Here is a 16,726-nt window from a genome sequence, read left to right on the forward strand (position 1 = left end):
CATTCTACTCAGTATACTGATCCAACCTGAGGTCCAAGTGCCTGACATCTAATAAGGATACATCTGCAGCTTTCCAGTCTCTGACACCCAATCCAGCCAAGGATCCCACTTATGGGTTACTGTAACAAAGGGCAGAGAGCAACAACTCATCCTGAAGTCTCCAAAGATGAGAGTCTTGACTTTTCATACAGGACACAGAAAAGGCATGTTCAAACTGTCTCAGCAGCCACACACACATTTAAGATGATTTGCCAGTGGCTGCACAACAAAGAACAAAACAGTTAGGACTAGCCTCTTGCTATGGGCCACCTAATTCTTAGCAATGAAGTCATGTGGCCTATGCAGAAGAAGAAAACGACTGCAGATTTATACCCCGCCCTTCTCTCTGAATCTCAGAGTGGCTTACATTCTCCTTTATCTTCTTCACCCACAACTAACACCCTGCGGGGTGGATGGGGCTGAGAGAGCTCTCACAGCAGCTGCCCTTTCAAGGACAACTTCTACGAGAGCTATGGCTGACTCAAGGCCATTCCAGCAGCTGCAAGTGGAGGAGTGGGGAATCAAACCCAGTTCACCCAGATAAGAGTCCACCCACTTAACCACTACACCAAACTGGCTCAAAGGAAACAGGCACAAAGGAAACACAGGACATTAATTCTACTTAGCAATAACTATTAGAAGTGATAATATTTTATGCTTCTTAGAATTTGCTCACTGTAATGAGCTCTTAGGCTTTGATATCAAAGTCCAAAAATGGATGCAGATCTAGTAAAACAGGTATTACTTACATCACTTATAAAAGAACTGAATCAACATCACTAAAACCACTAATTTCATTCATGAATTGTGAGTTTTGCAGCACAATGTACTGAGGATGAGAACAAGTTAAAATGTGATCAACTTTTTTCTCATTTAAGAAAAAAACTAAATGTCCATGTAAATTGCTCTGAATGACCAGTGGAAACAATGACACTCTTTTAGAAGACTACTATATTTCTGGGAAACTCTAACTGGCATGCCTCCATTAGCACTCATTCACCCCTAGGGACAAAAAAAAAAGGTGACTGAAGTTAGACTTCTCATTTTCCTTCTCTGTCTTATAAATAACACAATGAACATGACACTTAACAAAGAAAACCACAGATAGTCATTCATTACTAGCACTACTTCATTGCAACAATAAAGGCAAGCCAGATCATTTATTCCTTGCTTTGTTCATACAAGAAGTGTTGTATTGAAAATGTGCTGTGTTGAAACATTATTATTTGGGTCATCATTATTAATTTCTACCATCACTTGAGTTTTATTTATCGTTATCACAACAGGAAAAGGAAGGCCACAATGTTTAAAACCACAAGAGGAAAAGGCCATACAGTGTTTAAAATAACATTTAAAAAATTCACACAGCGTCACATCACATTCATACAAAGCAAAACTGCAGCAGGTCGAAGTGAGCACCCCTTTCTCCAAAACCAACTGAACCTTAACTTGTTAAAGATAGTGTCAATGGGGGAGGGGGCCTATTGCTCTAATTGATTGCACTGGCATTGTATCTGGATTACTGTTAGGTCAGCCTTTAAGTGAACAATTACATGCAAAAGGAACACTGTCACTTGTGGGTGAATATTTCACCCAGCATAACTACTCATGTCTAAGATTCTCAGCAATTCCCTTCAAAATTCTGTAGTGATTATATTTCTCATAGATGTGCCCACATTTCTGGAAAACGCACAGAAAATATGATGGAAATATGCCCTTTTTAAGGATTTCAGCACATGGCTCTTCAGCATGAGTCTAACTGCATGTTTAGGAGCACAATCTGTTCTTCACATTTTGTGTGTTTACTTGGTGAATCAGCATGGTGTAAAATATGGTGCAATTGTGGCAAATACAACTGCTGTGTGAAGTAAGTAATTGGTCCTTGCCCTAGAAATAACTTGCTCCACATATTTGAATACAGTATCCGGGAATAAAATAAAATGGTGTTACAGTTGAATAACTCTGGATACAAAAAGAGACCCATACTTCCTGAACTGTAATCCTATAACCATGCTGATTCTTATTTTTTCTGTTCAAATGCCAAATACTCTGTGCATAGACCACTCTCTGACTACAAATATTGACAAATGCCACCTTGATTCACTGCCACAGCATGAGGAAGTAACTAAAAACCACTGGTGCTTGCACCTTTATCTTTAATCTCCCTTCATCAGAAAAATATTACATGACTTATGTCGGGGGTGGCCAATGGTAGCTCTCCAGATGTTTTTGCCTACAATTCCCATCAGCCCCAGCCAGCATGGCCAATAGCTGGGGCTGATGGGAGTTGTAGGCAAAAAAACATCTGAAGAGCTACTGTTGGCCACCCCTGACTTATGTAATTTCCTGCTCAGTGTTGCCTATTATGTGAAACATGATGCTTTGCATGCCAGTTTTGACTTGGCCAAAGCTGCTTTTCTGCCATTTCCTAGGGTGATCTCCCTTCCTGTGGAAGAGGCATCTGCAAACCTAGGAACAAGGGGACCTGGAAAGTTCTTCTGTCTAGGGACTCAAGACCCAAGGGGGCTGGGGATGGCAACAGCATGACTACGCATAGTCCTGGCCCCGACACTGGTTGACCATCAATGGCATTCCGGCTTTGCCCTCTGCAGTGATATTCACTCATGGATGCACTATCACCTCAGTTTACAAAGTCTAATCCTGAAAGTACTTTAATTTGAATCTAATATGGGCTACTGGATAAATATTGTTTGACATTCTATTTTCTGAAGCCAGCCTTGGACAGTTGTTTGCAATATCTTAACAAAAATATCAATGTGGAAAAAGTTAATTTCATATTAAGCAAAACATGTGTTATTTTGAGAGTGAATAGTCTACATACCTCCTTGTCTATCACAAGAAGTTCCGCATCAGAATTGCATATAACCGAAGCAGGACGTTTTAAATCAGTCAAGAGGCAGGTTTCCTTGAAAACAATATAAGAAATCTTGCTTTTTATTTTGTTTTATAGGACCCATATAGCAATATGCACAAATGTTTAATATAAAAATGCATACATGTAGATCACTTTATTTTTCCAGGTGAGCAACACAGATAATTACGTACTAGTATGCTAGCTAGCTACACAATTTTGCAAGTTTCCTTCTATATCCTCTTGATCTGATTCCCAGCAGAAAGGCACAGCAAAAATCTCATTTTTGTCACTACAAAACCTATGTTGGGACTGGGAGGTATTAATTTGCCTAGATGAATTTCATGGCTGAGGGGGATTTGAATCATCTCCCAGGTTCAAGCCTGCTAAATTATTCGCTACATCATGCTGGGTCCACAACCTTGTAAGATATATGCATGCTGATCCCATTTGACTCTTTCCCATTTTTCTAATGACGAAAACTTTGGGGCCATCGATAACTGATAACTAGCAGACTATTAAAATGACCAAGTAAAATTAAAGATGTGTTTCTGGAAGGCTTCTCTTTTATGTATTTTTAATCTCTGCTCTCAGTGGTAGAGCCTCTGCTTGGCATGCAAAAGGTCCCAGGTTCTATCCTTGGCATCTCTAGTTAAAAGATCTGGCAGTTGGTGATGTGAGAGACCTCTGCCTGAGACCCTGGAGAGCCCTGCCAGTCTGAGTAGACAATACTGACTTTGATGAACTGAGGTATGATTCGATATAAGGCAAACATGTGTGAGAAGCCAAATTTCTCAAAATTATTTGATATGAAAGTAATTACCCCTATGAAATCTCCTCCTTCTGCTTCACATAATGTTTCAGGAGTGAAGTCCTTGGATTTGGAATCTTCATCTGTCATGACAACTTTTAGTTTTCCAGATAATACTAAGTAACATTCAGCTGCGTCACGCCCTTGCTTTATAATGATAGTTCCAGCCTCATACCTGGAGAAATGATATAAAATGAAAATTAAGTCAACGGTAATCTCCACATTCACACAGCAAGGATTTGCTGTTTCGCATTCATAAGGAGGATACATGCAGGCAACTAAGGCAACTCAGCATCCACATGGGAATTTTCTGCATACTTCCTGCCATCAGCCTCCAAGTGCCACCAGAGACCCTTGTGGGGAGAACCTTCCTTCTTTAAAAATGGTATGAAACTAGGGCTTTTCTTGAGCAGGAACACAGTTCTGGCTGGCTGTGCATTGAGGATGTGGTTTAATATGTAAATGCGTTCCTGCTGGGATTTTTTGTAGAAAAAGCTCTGTGTGAACCAATGGTGACATTAGGGGGTGTGGCCTAGTATGGAAATGAGTTCCTGCTGAGCTTTTCTTCCAAAAAAACCCTGTATGGAATTATAGCATTTTCTCAACACTTTCTGTTGTTCTTCCAAATATTTCAGTAGGGCTACCCTCTGTCTGACTTAATAGCTACCTGTAGAAGTGGGACAGAACAGCAGATATCAACAACATTTTTAGACAGATTATAGTTCTCCTATATCAGGCTCTTGTAGGGAAGCTTTCAGAGCTTTGCAATCCTCCACAAGCCCAACTGGCACAAGGCATAATATCAGTACAGGGCAAATCCTTCATCTGCAGTATCTAGCGGCAGCAGCAGCAACACACGGTAAGGCAATCAAACCTGCAACCAACTGGCAAGAACTGGATATGGGAACTCAAGACATTATCAAGCCCTACCCTCTCTTTAAGACAGATGTTGTAGGTATCCCCCATTCTTCAGATTAGATCCCCATCAGCAGGAAGTTCCAGGGGGAAAAAACTCTATTCTTGTCTACTTACTGCATTCAATAGATTACTCAAATATTTTAACTAAGTGAAAATAATCTGTACACATTTTTTGCAATGAAGGCAAATTACACAGCCTGAGATGTAACATTTATGGACTTTATATACAATTTTACTAGACTCTTCCTGTCTGAATTTAGCCAAATTACTTCCACTTCTGAAAGAACATACAGACAACCCTAATGGAATATAACAAAGCCAGCTCAATTTGCTTGCAAACAGGTATCAAAAATCGAAGAAGCCAGGCTCACACCATGAGTGAAGAACCATAACTTTAACATCTAACTTCACTCTGACTAAAGTTTTCCCATCTGTGAAATAAAGATTATATACCCTACTTTAAGATAATTGTGGTAAGATTTTAAAAGCCTTGGTTCACATTTTACAGTAAAGATGATAAAGTAAGGGGGGGAGGGACCTGTACGGTTTTAATGCACCTTTGTATAGTAATCCATGAGACTAGCAGCTGCCTATAACATCTCCACAATAAACCTAGGGAGGTTTTTTTTTGGTCTTAGTCACGAAAGGCCCTGAAGCTCTCCATTAAAAGGCTGCAGGTGAAATCACAGGATACCAGCAAACTATTATGTAGCTTCTATTTGTCAATATTTTATTTTAACAGGGCACAGCATTTCTGAAGTATGATAAATATTTAATCAAAAGAATTTCAACCTTGTTGAAAAATGTTCACCTTCTGACCCAGCTTTCTGAAGGAAGCTGATGGCATGGATCCAATGCACAATACACCAGTCGCACCCAGGCTTTTTACTTACTCTTGGTAGACTAGCGCTTGGCACAACTGGAGTTGTGCTTTGCTAGGCAAACACTGAAAGCCTCTGTTTGTCTTCAAACATGCTTGAATCTGAAAGGGGAGAAGAGAATATCTTATATTTAATATTGGGATCAGGAGTAGAGCTGCATCAACCATTTTTATGCCCAAAGGAAATAGTTCATGAAAGTACCATGCATTATGGCTAATTACTATAGGTAATGAATAACAGAGCAGAGAGCTGGACTGCAGCAGCCAGGATGTTCCAAGAAGAAAGCATAGCAGAAATGCCGACTCGAGTCCACAGACAGATTTTAAGGGCACAGTTTCATTTCAAGTGAAACAAAAGTTTGCTTGGCTGCATCGAAAGAAACTTTTAAAACACCTTTTAAGTTATACTTGTTCCCAGGGCTTTTTTTTTTTTTTTGAGCGGGAACACAGTTCCGGCTGGCTTGGCATCAGAGGGTGTGGCCTAATATGCAAATAGTTTCCTGCTGGGCTTTTTCTTTTAAAAAGCACTGTGTGAAACAATGGTGACATTAGGGAGTGTGGCCTAGTATGCAAATAAGTTCCTGCTGGGATTTTTCTACAAAAAAGCCCTGCTTGTTTCCCTTTTGGCAGCCAGAAATCCTGATATAATTGTAATAGGTGTAGCAAAATAAACTACACAAGACCTTGACAGCCCAAATTGGCTTATTCTTTCTGATCACAGAAGCTGAGCAGGGTAGGCCCTGGTTAGTACTTGGATGGCAGACCATCATGGACCACCATGGAAGTCCAGCAGAGGCAGCCAATGGCAAGCCCCCTCTGTCTCTTGCTTTGAAAACCCAGGGGTGTCAAACTCATTTGCTATAAGGGCCAGATCTGACATAAATGAGACCTTGTCAGACTGGGCCATGTCAGGCTGGGCCATGTGTGTACCTATTTCAGCTTAGGAAGCAGAGATATAAACTTAAGGACACAAGCAAACATAATTAAAGATTTTTTAAAAAAAAACCCTAAAATAAAACATGCTTAAAACATTAGCACTCGTTTGTCTTATAGGTGCTTTCTTTGTATTTCTCCCATGGGATCCAGGGAACTGGGCAAAGGAGGCTCTGGCTCTTTCCTTCTTTTCCCAGGGGACCAGGAGGGGGAAGAGCATCAGCAAATAGAAGGAAGAGAGGCTTGGCTCAGTAGCTCTGCTGTTTGATTGAGAGAGCCTGGCAAAGCAAGCTATCCCTCCCCCCCTTCCTCCCCAAGGGGGGAGCCTCACCCAATGGAGAAAACAGAATATTTGCTCTATAGCTCCTGTGTGATTGAGCAAGCCTGGTAAAGCAAGCCTGTGATGCAGAAGGAAGCAAGAGAGAGGGAGAGGGAAGCAGACAACAGCCAGTAGCTCAGGGACTTGATAGGAGACCTCTGGGGCCTGATTCAGCCCCTGGACTGCACATTTGTCAACCCTGTCCTACAGAGTTGAGAACTGATGGCATTTTCCACCAGCAGGCCTCTACCAATGCCATGTCACTCAAAAGTAGAATGCATGTCACATGGAAATCTTACAGACAGTTCTCTCATCAGGAGTACCTAGAGAAAGAAGGCATATAGAGAAAGCATTCTTTAACAGAAAAACTCCAAATTGTATAATAATAACGAACTTTCCTTGAATCTATTTCTAGTGCTGAACTAGTAATAGAATCTAAATAGCTGAGTTACCAGATGCAACTGCCAGTTGATGAATGGTTTCAGTCTGTTAATCCTGCTAATGGTTTCAACAAACAATGATTTATGCAACACAGTTTAATAAATCTAACAAATTCTGGCACAATACAAAAGAACTTCATAGTTTGTTGTTTATTGATATAATACATGAAGCAACACCTTGTGATGCAACATTAAGAGGAAGAAAGTTTTGTCAATATTTCTCAAATCTATATTGAACCATGCTTACAAAAAAGCTTTTTATATTGAAACACTTAAACCAAAAATCTATGAGCTCTAAAAGCCTGTTTATTTTACAGATAGCTAACAAAATGAATTATAGGTCTCTTTATACCTTAGTATATGAGAGGCGATTACCCAATTTACTTAAAGATGAAGAGACAAAAACATAACCTTTTGCACAGGTCACTATGGACAAAGAAAGGAAATTCTCCTAATCCAGAAATTGTTATGCAGCTGCACCTACTATTCAACGGACAAGGTAGGAGGGGAGGAAGAGGGGGAACCCTCAGAAAGGTTCAGGAGCTGCATCGTCCCCTACTAAGATCCTTGTCCTCCTCAGGCTTCATCCCCAAATCCCAGGAGCTTCCCAAGCTGGAGCTGGCAGCCCTACTCCCTCATCCCCCACTGGTGGCCGGGGGAACCTGGCTACACCAGATCAGATAAACACAGAATGCTTTTTGTTATAGAATGCAATGATTAAAGATTACTACATATAAACACTACATTTTACTATATTAAAATAGGCATGTTCCAATGCCTTCAATATAACATATCATAATAGGTTTTTCTGTCTTGCACCATAACCCTAAACACATTTCTTGAGAAACCAGTCCCACTGATTGTAGGTTTTGGGAATACAATTGCTTTTTCCAAGTACATTTATTTAGAAGATATCCAGTTAAACTATGATCCCCCTGGGCCTCACTTCTCCCTTCACCTTTAAGAAATAATCCTCCACTAATTTTTTGTTAAAACCATGAACACCTCAACCCAGCTACTAAGTTTCTATGCTCAGATGACATGCATGGAAAGAAAGAAAGAAAGAAAGAAAGAAAGAAAGAAAGAAAGAAAGAAAGAAAGAAAGAAAGAAAGAAAGAAAGAAAGAAAGAAAGAAAGAAACTCTCTGCATACACCACCTGAATCCAAATGCAGATGCCTTTAAAAAATAACACCTTCTGTGAAAAATGTTTACATTTTAAAATAACTACCGTGAGACTTGAAAATGTATGAAAACTAATTTGTTTTGGGCAAATGTGTAACAGATGCTTAAGCTTTTTTCAATAATTACATAATTAGTTATCATACATTTTCAAGTTTATAAAATGAGTGCTTTCAACAAAAGCCACAGGATAAATTGTGCTGAAATTAATAATTTTTCACATTACAACTCTGCAGGTACAACTTATGTAATGAGCTGTTCTCACTCTTACCTGCAGGAGGTCTTGCTGACTTCTTTGTTTTGGGCAAATGTGTAACAGATGCTTAAGCTTTTCAAAACCTTTCTTCTGCTACACAAAGAAAAGGCAAACATTACTTTTCCATTGGCTATTGCCTAGCTGTTCTCTTGGATACTTGAGGCAACTTGAAGAGAATAATGACATACGATGCTGCCATAGATACATCTTTTAACTCTGTGTTTGATGTTAATCCAGGTTTAGAACATTTATAAACAAACATTACTTCATGAATATAATGAAGCTCAAGAGTTAAATCACATGTGGCACAATCCTATGCATGTTTTCTTAGAAGTAAATTCCATTGAATTTAATTGCCAAGTACACATACTGGCTGCTTTCCTATTCACTGTCACTTAGGAGCAAATCAAACTAAATTTAGTGAGACCTACTTCTAAGTGAACAATCACAGCACTGAGTTCTTAAACTTGCACTGTGTAAGTAACAACTCCAGAAATAACTAAGCTATTCAGTAGTTTTCCAGGATCCCCCCCTCCCCCATCCCCGCAATTCACTGGTTTATATACAGAATTTCAAAGGGCGTTCAACTTGTACAACAGGACTTTCCTTTCTCCTTTTTGCAGTCCCTGAAAAACCAACACAGGATCATACGGAATTGCATGCAATGTGGCACAAGCAGCTGTAGTTTGTAGTGATGTATCACTGGAAACTGGAGTACCTTTCTCTCGAGAAAAGCCTCTCTGGATCAAAACCATAATTAACTTACTGGAAACCAATCCAATTTAAGGTCTTGTTCTGTGAGATGCTGAGTACCTTGTTCTTGAACAAAAGCTACTCCCACTAACATATGCAGCACTTTAAAACTGAGATCAAAATAACCAAAGAGAAAAAATGAATTTATCAAAAGTGACATTTTAATTTGTTTAATTTGCTAATGCTGATTTTAAATAAAGCACTTCTTTGCGCGATCATTTGATTTGCTGGGTCAGAAAATACCGTAAGTGCTTCAAGTTGGGCAAGCCATCTATCACTAGGTATGCCATTACACAATGTCACATTTCATCGAAAGCCGATTGGTGGGGAGGGCGGGATACAAATAAAATGTTGTTGTTGTTGTTGTAAATGATTACAACAGGAAGCCATCACGCAAACAGTATCCAAGCCTTGACGTTATTACTTTCATTTTGTTGACAGGAAAATGAGTCTGAGAATTCATAACTAGCCACAATGTGAAGCCATGAAAGAACTTAAAACTGAAACACAGTTTTTCCTGGGTCCCCATATGATACTTAAGACTTGCTGGTTTGCAAATTAAAATGCCTTCGCAGGTTTGAAAACTATTTTAAACTAAACAAAAGTGGATGTTTCTGGAGATTTCACATGAGCAACCAAGTGCTCCAGTGAGGCCAAATCCTATATAATTATTTGATCTGAATAAAAAGATTCACAGAATTCTTAAAACAAAATATTCAAAATTAAGCCCATCACCCCTCAAATGCATTATGCATCCCAGCTATAAACTATTCTCAGAGTAGTCTACCTACCTATCAGTCATACACTTTAGTAATAATAGTGCTTGAAGGTAAAGGTAATCTCCTGTGCAAGCACCAGTCGTTTCCGACTCTGGGGTGACGTTGCTTTCAGAACGTTTTCATGGCAGACTTTTTTACAGGGTCATTTGCCATTGCCTTCCCCAGTCATTTGCACCTTACCCCCAGCAAGCTGGGTACTCATTTTACAGACCTCGGAAGGATGGAAGGCTGAGTCAACCATGAGCCAGCTACCTGAACCCAGCTTCTACTGGGATCGAACTCCGGTTGTGAGCAGAGAGCTTGGACTGCAATACTGCAGCTTTACCACTCTGCGCCACAGGGCTCTTGTATAGTGCTTAGCTTAGCATATATATCGCATTGTCAAGTGTTCTAAGCTCTTCACATATAATGTTCTCAGTAATCCCTGACCAGCTGGTAAGGGAGGTCAACATTACTATCTCCATATCAAAGATGGGAGGCTGACGCTTCCCCAAGGCCATTCTTCAAGAGTCCCAGTGCCTTTAGGTATTAAATACCTATGAAATGCCATAAATACTCACAAATTGTTTTTTAGAATAATCACTGATATTGAACACGAGATTGCTTTTGAAGTTCATCTGCATCTTCAGGTAAAATGTTGCCCACTGCAACACTGGACTCCTTTCAATATAGCTGCGAAAGAGAGTATGCTGTGAGAAAGTCTGGAAGCAAAAAGCTTGGAAAATAGCATTTGCCAAGCCTAACATGCTTGTGCATTTCAATTTAAGAGTATGATTTTGCAAGCAATTAAAAATTGATCACATGTACTTTTAAAGCCAATGCGGTACAGCGGTCAGCATGTCAGAGTTAGCAATTAGAGTTGTTTTTGCTTTCCTCTGAGAGGTTAGTGAGCCATCTGTGTTATTTTTTATTGTGTGACATAGCATATGGTCATGTTTATAAACTGCTCTGAGCTATGTAAGAAAAGCAAATAAAACATTTTGAATAAGTAAATCTGATCAAAGCAAAAACGCCAATACAATACAAACTTTTATTGGTAATTTGAAAGTAATTGCGAATAAAATAAATTAGACCAAAGGACAACTGGTAAAAAACTGCAATGAAAATATATTTTGCTGTCAGTTAAGTACGTACAGCTTTTGTCTTGTTCTTTGTCTCTACTAATGGCATAAGATGTGCAAAGAAAGCACACTTGTTTGTGTTATATACTAAACAAAGTTTTTAACTATTTATTTGATAGCACACAGCCAATGTAGTTCTTGTCCAAAAGAAGCTGATAGCTACAGAACTGTATTGGAGAGAAATGCTGTGATCACACACACTAAATAATGCACTTTCAATCTACTTTCAGCTCATTTCCCAACTGGATTTTGCCAGTTCACACAGTAAAATCCAGTTGGAAAGTGCATTGAGAATAGATTGAAAGTGCATTATTGAGTGTGTGTGATCACAGCCAACAAAGAACCCCATGCACAGTTTTTATGTTTAACACAATACTGTTCATTGAAGCTTCCCTATCCACGAACTCGTTTCATGTCATTGTCAGGCACCCAATACACTCCCACAGCAGCACTGAAAAGGAGCATACACTGAGTAATATAACTTTTCAAGGCTGCCTTATTAAATATAGTCTGAGCTTAAGGACACAGTCTGCATCTATTTAAACTTAAGGTATGCTGTTCTTACTGCCAAGGTCGGAGATAAATACAGAGGGTGATGTGGTACCTGAACCAAATACAACAAAGAAGAACTTAAAGGAACCATGACCAAATCTTACATACTCTGAAGACTTTTAAAATAGTAGCTAGGAGCCACAAAAGATTCAGGACCCAGAGCCCTTCCTCTACTGTAATTCAAATACTGCTATATAGCGCCTATTTTCTAGAAATAACCACCACATTTCAAATGAATTGAACCATCCTCCATTGCTCTGTGGGGGGCAGGGAATTCCATGCTTTCTCCAGGGCAAAGAATAGCCAGAGATGCAAGAGCAAGCAAAGCAACCCCTGTCCAAAAGCCGCTTAATGCAGATAGAAGCCCAAAGAATAATGCAGAATCAGCTGAACCACGGGGCAATGCGGTAAGAGAATCCAACCAAAAATAGAGAATCCAACCAAACTAATTTAACAAGGAGAGATGTGGTAAAACAAATGACAGGATTATCCATTGAGAACAATGGGAGATGTTGAAACGCTTATTGAGTATAATGGGAGCCAGGAATGTCAATTGACTTGCATTGAAATATATTGTAGCAAACAAAAGTTGCAACGAAAATGCAGAATGGATTTACAGTGAGGGTCTCTAGGTCCAGGTAGACTGCTCTGGGACTGGAATTACAGCCCCCAGAGTAGAATGATGGCCCTAGGACCAGAATGACAACCCCCCCAATGATGACCGTAGGAGTAGTGTAAATGCTTCAGTACTGGATTGATTGCTCCCAGAGAGGAATGACTGTCCTGAAACCAGAGAAGCTGCTCTGGGCCTGGAATGGCAGCACAAAAAGTAGAATGATGGTCCCTGGGAGTAGCATAAGTGTCCTGGGACTGGAATGACAGCCCCCAAGACAGCAACAACCACTGATCCAATGTCTCCCATACAAACAGAACCAACAACTCCAACACAACAAAATGCAGAACTAGAAAATCCCAGCAGAACCACAAGCCATTGTGGCAAGCCCAACAGAAGCAATGTCAAACCAGAAAACTCTTAAGCAGGGGCACTTTTGCAAACCCAACAGAACCAATGTCAGTCCACAGAAGCCCAGCATAACGACGTCTGTAGAGCTTTAAAGAACAAAAACAACACTGTGAATTGGGGTTGGGAGTGGATTAGTAGCCAGTATTATTGCTGTAGTATTGGGGTCAGATGAACCCAGTAGCTAGTCCTAACCAACAGTCACAGCAGTTTAGCTGCAGCATTCTGTACTAGTGTTCAAATGCTCCTCAGGGGTAGCAGAGCACATGACCGTAGTCAGTCCAGATGTACACCTTGAATAAAACTTTGTTGGTCTTAAAGATACCATTGGGCTCAAAAGGTTTAACTAAGGCATGGATCATTGTGGCTAGATCTGTCTGAACCAGAAAGGGCCCCAGCTGATGTACCAGCACTCTGAGCTACCACTGCCTCCTGGTTTTTTTAAGGTGACTGCTGTATCAAGCAGCACTCCCAAATTCTAAAACTTTTAAAGATGAGTATAAACCCATTCAAGACAAGAGATATCTCAAGCCCCCAGTTTGCTTTTCTGCTAATCTACAGAACCTCTGTCTTGTGAAGATTAAAGTCCAGCATATTCATCCTCATCCAGCCTATTATGACTCCAAGCACGGGTTCAGAATATCAACAGCATCCTTGGATGGGAAAGAAAGGTAGAACTGGGTATCATCCACGTTTTGGTACCACTGCAGCCCAAATCTCCTGATAACCTCTCCCAGTGGCTTCATGTAGATGTTAAACAGCATGGGAAACACTCAGTAGCGTACTGTGGTTGACGGTATTGAAGGCTGCTGAGAGATCCGGCAGAACTAGCAGGGTTACATTCCCTATGTTTAGTTAGCAGGGTGTAACTGTGCTTCACAGAGAAGACATTTTTTCTCTTTTCTTTCCCTGGTTCACTCTTTTGAAATCAGAATAGTTGTTACAAACTGCTGTACAACTTCAGAGGAATCTATGAGGCTGGGGGGTTGAGAGGGCATTCAGAAGCTATGCCAGAAAGCTATGATTTATTACTTAGGTGCGAGCAGGTGAAAGGTACAATACTAGCTAAGGTGAAGACAGTATGTGATAGTCATAGGTTCTAAGGCAGTGGTTCCCAGTCTTTTTGGCACCAGAGACTGGTTTTGTGGAAGACAATTCTTCCTTTTCCCTAGCTACATGGCATGCATTCCCCTCTGCAGTTCTAGAGGGAAGATATAGAAAGAAAGGTCCCTAAGAATTAGAGGGTTTGCCCTTGTGGAGTAGGGGCCACTGAAACTGTTGAACATGTTCTCCTTTCATGCCAATTTTACCAGGAGATACGGGCAAGGTTAATTAGACCCTTAATAAGTAGATTTCACGGCCATTTCAGTCTTTCTAATTTTGAGATCATTAGGAAGTTTCTTATGGGAGTGAACCCACAGATTACACACAGAGCTGGTGCATGGGAGTCGGTGAACTAGGCAATGGCCTAGGGCGCCGGCTCCCACAGGGCGCCTCCGCCACCCTCCTCCCTCCCTCCGCAATGCTGGAAGCCAGCGCCACACTCTGCTCCGCCCGGCCTGCCTACTGCTGCCTCCCTTCCCCCTCCCTTGGCGGTGGTGGAAGCCAGCGCTGTGCCACGCTCCGCTCCCCCCGCCCCCCCCCCCACTCCCCACCCCGAGCCAAGGCTGGTCCTTACCAGCCTCAATGGCTGCGCGCGGCTTCTAAGCATCTGAAGATCCCATAAGAGGAAAGTTCACTCCCCCTCACTTCCGGTTCCAGAAGCCAGATACTGGCTGATTTGTTATCAATTCCCTTCCTAATATTTCCCAGCACGGCGTTGGCCTTTTTTACTGCAATCACACACTGTCTTGACATTTTCAGTGAGTTATCTACCACAACCCCAAGATCTCTCTTTTGGTCAGTCTCTGCCAGTTCACAACCCATCAACTTGTATTTGTAGCTGGGATTCTTGGCCCCAATGTGCATTACTTTGCACTTGGCCACATTGAACCTCATCGGCCACGTTGACGCCCACTCACCCAGCCTCAACAGATCCCTTTGGAGTGCCTCACAATCCTCTCTGGTTCTCACCACCTTGAACAATTTAGTGTCATCTGCAAACTTGGCCAATTCACTGCTCACTCCCAACTCCAAATCATTTATGAACAAGTTAAAGAGCATGGGACCCAGTATTGAGCCCTGCGGCACCCCACTGCTTACTGAAAGTCTACTGAAAGTGCACAACTCTGTTGAGGATTGCACTGTTAATTTCTAAAGCAAGCAGAGGCCATGTTCAGGCCCGGGGGAAGCCAGGCCTCACTAATCCCACTTTGTATGTAATGCATTTTGCACATTCTCAGAAGCACTCTTTTGTTACCACTTGCCACCCTACTACAGATGAGTTTTTCTAATACTAAAACAGGATCCAGGACTTAATTCCATTCAAAGAACACTAGGAGACAATACGGCAAGTGTCTCCAGTGTGGTGCTTATGGGTGCCATGGCACCTGCCAAAACTTTTCTTGGTACCCACCAAGTGTCTCTAGGAAGCTGCGGAGGCCAGTTAGGGCTTTTGCCAACAAGGCTTCTCATTGACTACTGAAGATTTGATCGGCTGAGCAGATTTTTTAAAATGCTGCAGATGCCACCACAGCACAAGGATCTACACTGTGTTACTATATGTAAGGGGTGGCAATCATTTTGTGGCTGGCTCCACCTTCTGTGGCAGCCATTTTGTAGCTCTGTTCACCATGCTGTGTCATAATTCCAGATGTGCCCATGGGCTCAAAAAAGTCGTGGACCTCTGCACTACTAAGGCTCTGTGTGACTAGAAACCATTCAAGGAGCATGAACAACTTCCTTATATAACCACATCCACCCTTTAGCATTTTGGAAACAAAGGTGTGAGTGTATGTGCAGAGTGAACGCTCTTCACCACTCACTTGCAAAGCTCCCTCTAACCTGTGGAGTCTAGCCGGCAAAAAATCTACTCTGTGAGCTACTGGCATTACAGTTGCGAGTGAGTGATTTGGCTATCGCATAAATAAGTTCACTCTAGGGCAGGGGTGGCCAAACTTGTTTATCATAAGAGCCACACAGAATAATGTCAAATGGTTTGAGAGCCACAAGACATGAATGTCAGATGACATGCATGGGGTGAGAGAGAGGGGGAGGAAAATAGATGGGGGGAGGGAGAGTTGGAAAGAAAGCAACTTTAACTAGATGGGGAGGGAGAGTTGGAAAGAAAGCAACTTTAACTTTCTTGTGGTTTGAGAGCCACAAGACAGGAATGTCAGATGACATGCATGGGGTGAGAGGGGGGGAGGAAAATAGATGGGGGAGAGAGAGTTGGAAAGAAAGCAACTTTAACTTTAAATGCATTCCCCCAAGCTGCCAGCCACACAATATGTGTGAAAGAGCCTCATGTGGCTCCCTAGCCACAGTTTGGTCACTCCTGCTCTAGAGCCATCCTTCCTGAGACAAAAATGTGTGAGCTGGAGGTTAAAAAGCCGTGAGCTAGCTCACACTAACTCAGTTTAGAGGGGACACTGCGGTCCCTAGGCACACAACTGAAACTAGGGAGAAAGCCTTCCCTCCACAGCCTCTCCGATTTCTGAGAGAGCCTTGGCGGTTCTCAACCTGGTCTGCAGGAGTCATAAGAGGCATGGGAGACTGTGGAGGCGACCGGTTGCTCCGCTGCGGAGAGAGACGCGTTACCTTTTGCTTCTCAAGAGCAGCCCGCAGAGGTGGGCGACCGTGGTGGCTGCGCGGCGGAAGCGCTGGGCTCCGGTTGTTCCCTGTACATTTAAAAACAAAAGTGTGAAAACCATATTTTTAAAGTGCGAAAAGAGTAAAGAAGAAAGAACCACC

General features: G+C 41.6%; 1 protein-coding gene across 1 annotated transcript in view; it reads right to left on the reverse strand.

Annotated features, from left to right (window-relative positions):
• LOC132577572 (cyclic nucleotide-binding domain-containing protein 2-like) overlaps positions 1-16,726 on the reverse strand; it is a 44,671-nt gene that overhangs the window by 27,868 nt on the left and 77 nt on the right. The window contains exons 2-7 of the mRNA XM_060247364.1: positions 16,574-16,653; positions 10,741-10,852; positions 8,664-8,738; positions 5,534-5,622; positions 3,735-3,897; positions 2,882-2,965 (exon numbers count right to left, since the gene is read on the reverse strand). Coding sequence (XP_060103347.1) covers positions 2,882-2,965; positions 3,735-3,897; positions 5,534-5,622; positions 8,664-8,738; positions 10,741-10,852; positions 16,574-16,653 — 603 coding nt within the window. The remainder of the gene's footprint in view (positions 1-2,881; positions 2,966-3,734; positions 3,898-5,533; positions 5,623-8,663; positions 8,739-10,740; positions 10,853-16,573; positions 16,654-16,726) is intronic.

The sequence above is a fragment of the Heteronotia binoei genome, chromosome 9 (assembly GCF_032191835.1).
Source record: "Heteronotia binoei isolate CCM8104 ecotype False Entrance Well chromosome 9, APGP_CSIRO_Hbin_v1, whole genome shotgun sequence".
Lineage (NCBI taxonomy): Eukaryota > Metazoa > Chordata > Lepidosauria > Squamata > Gekkonidae > Heteronotia > Heteronotia binoei.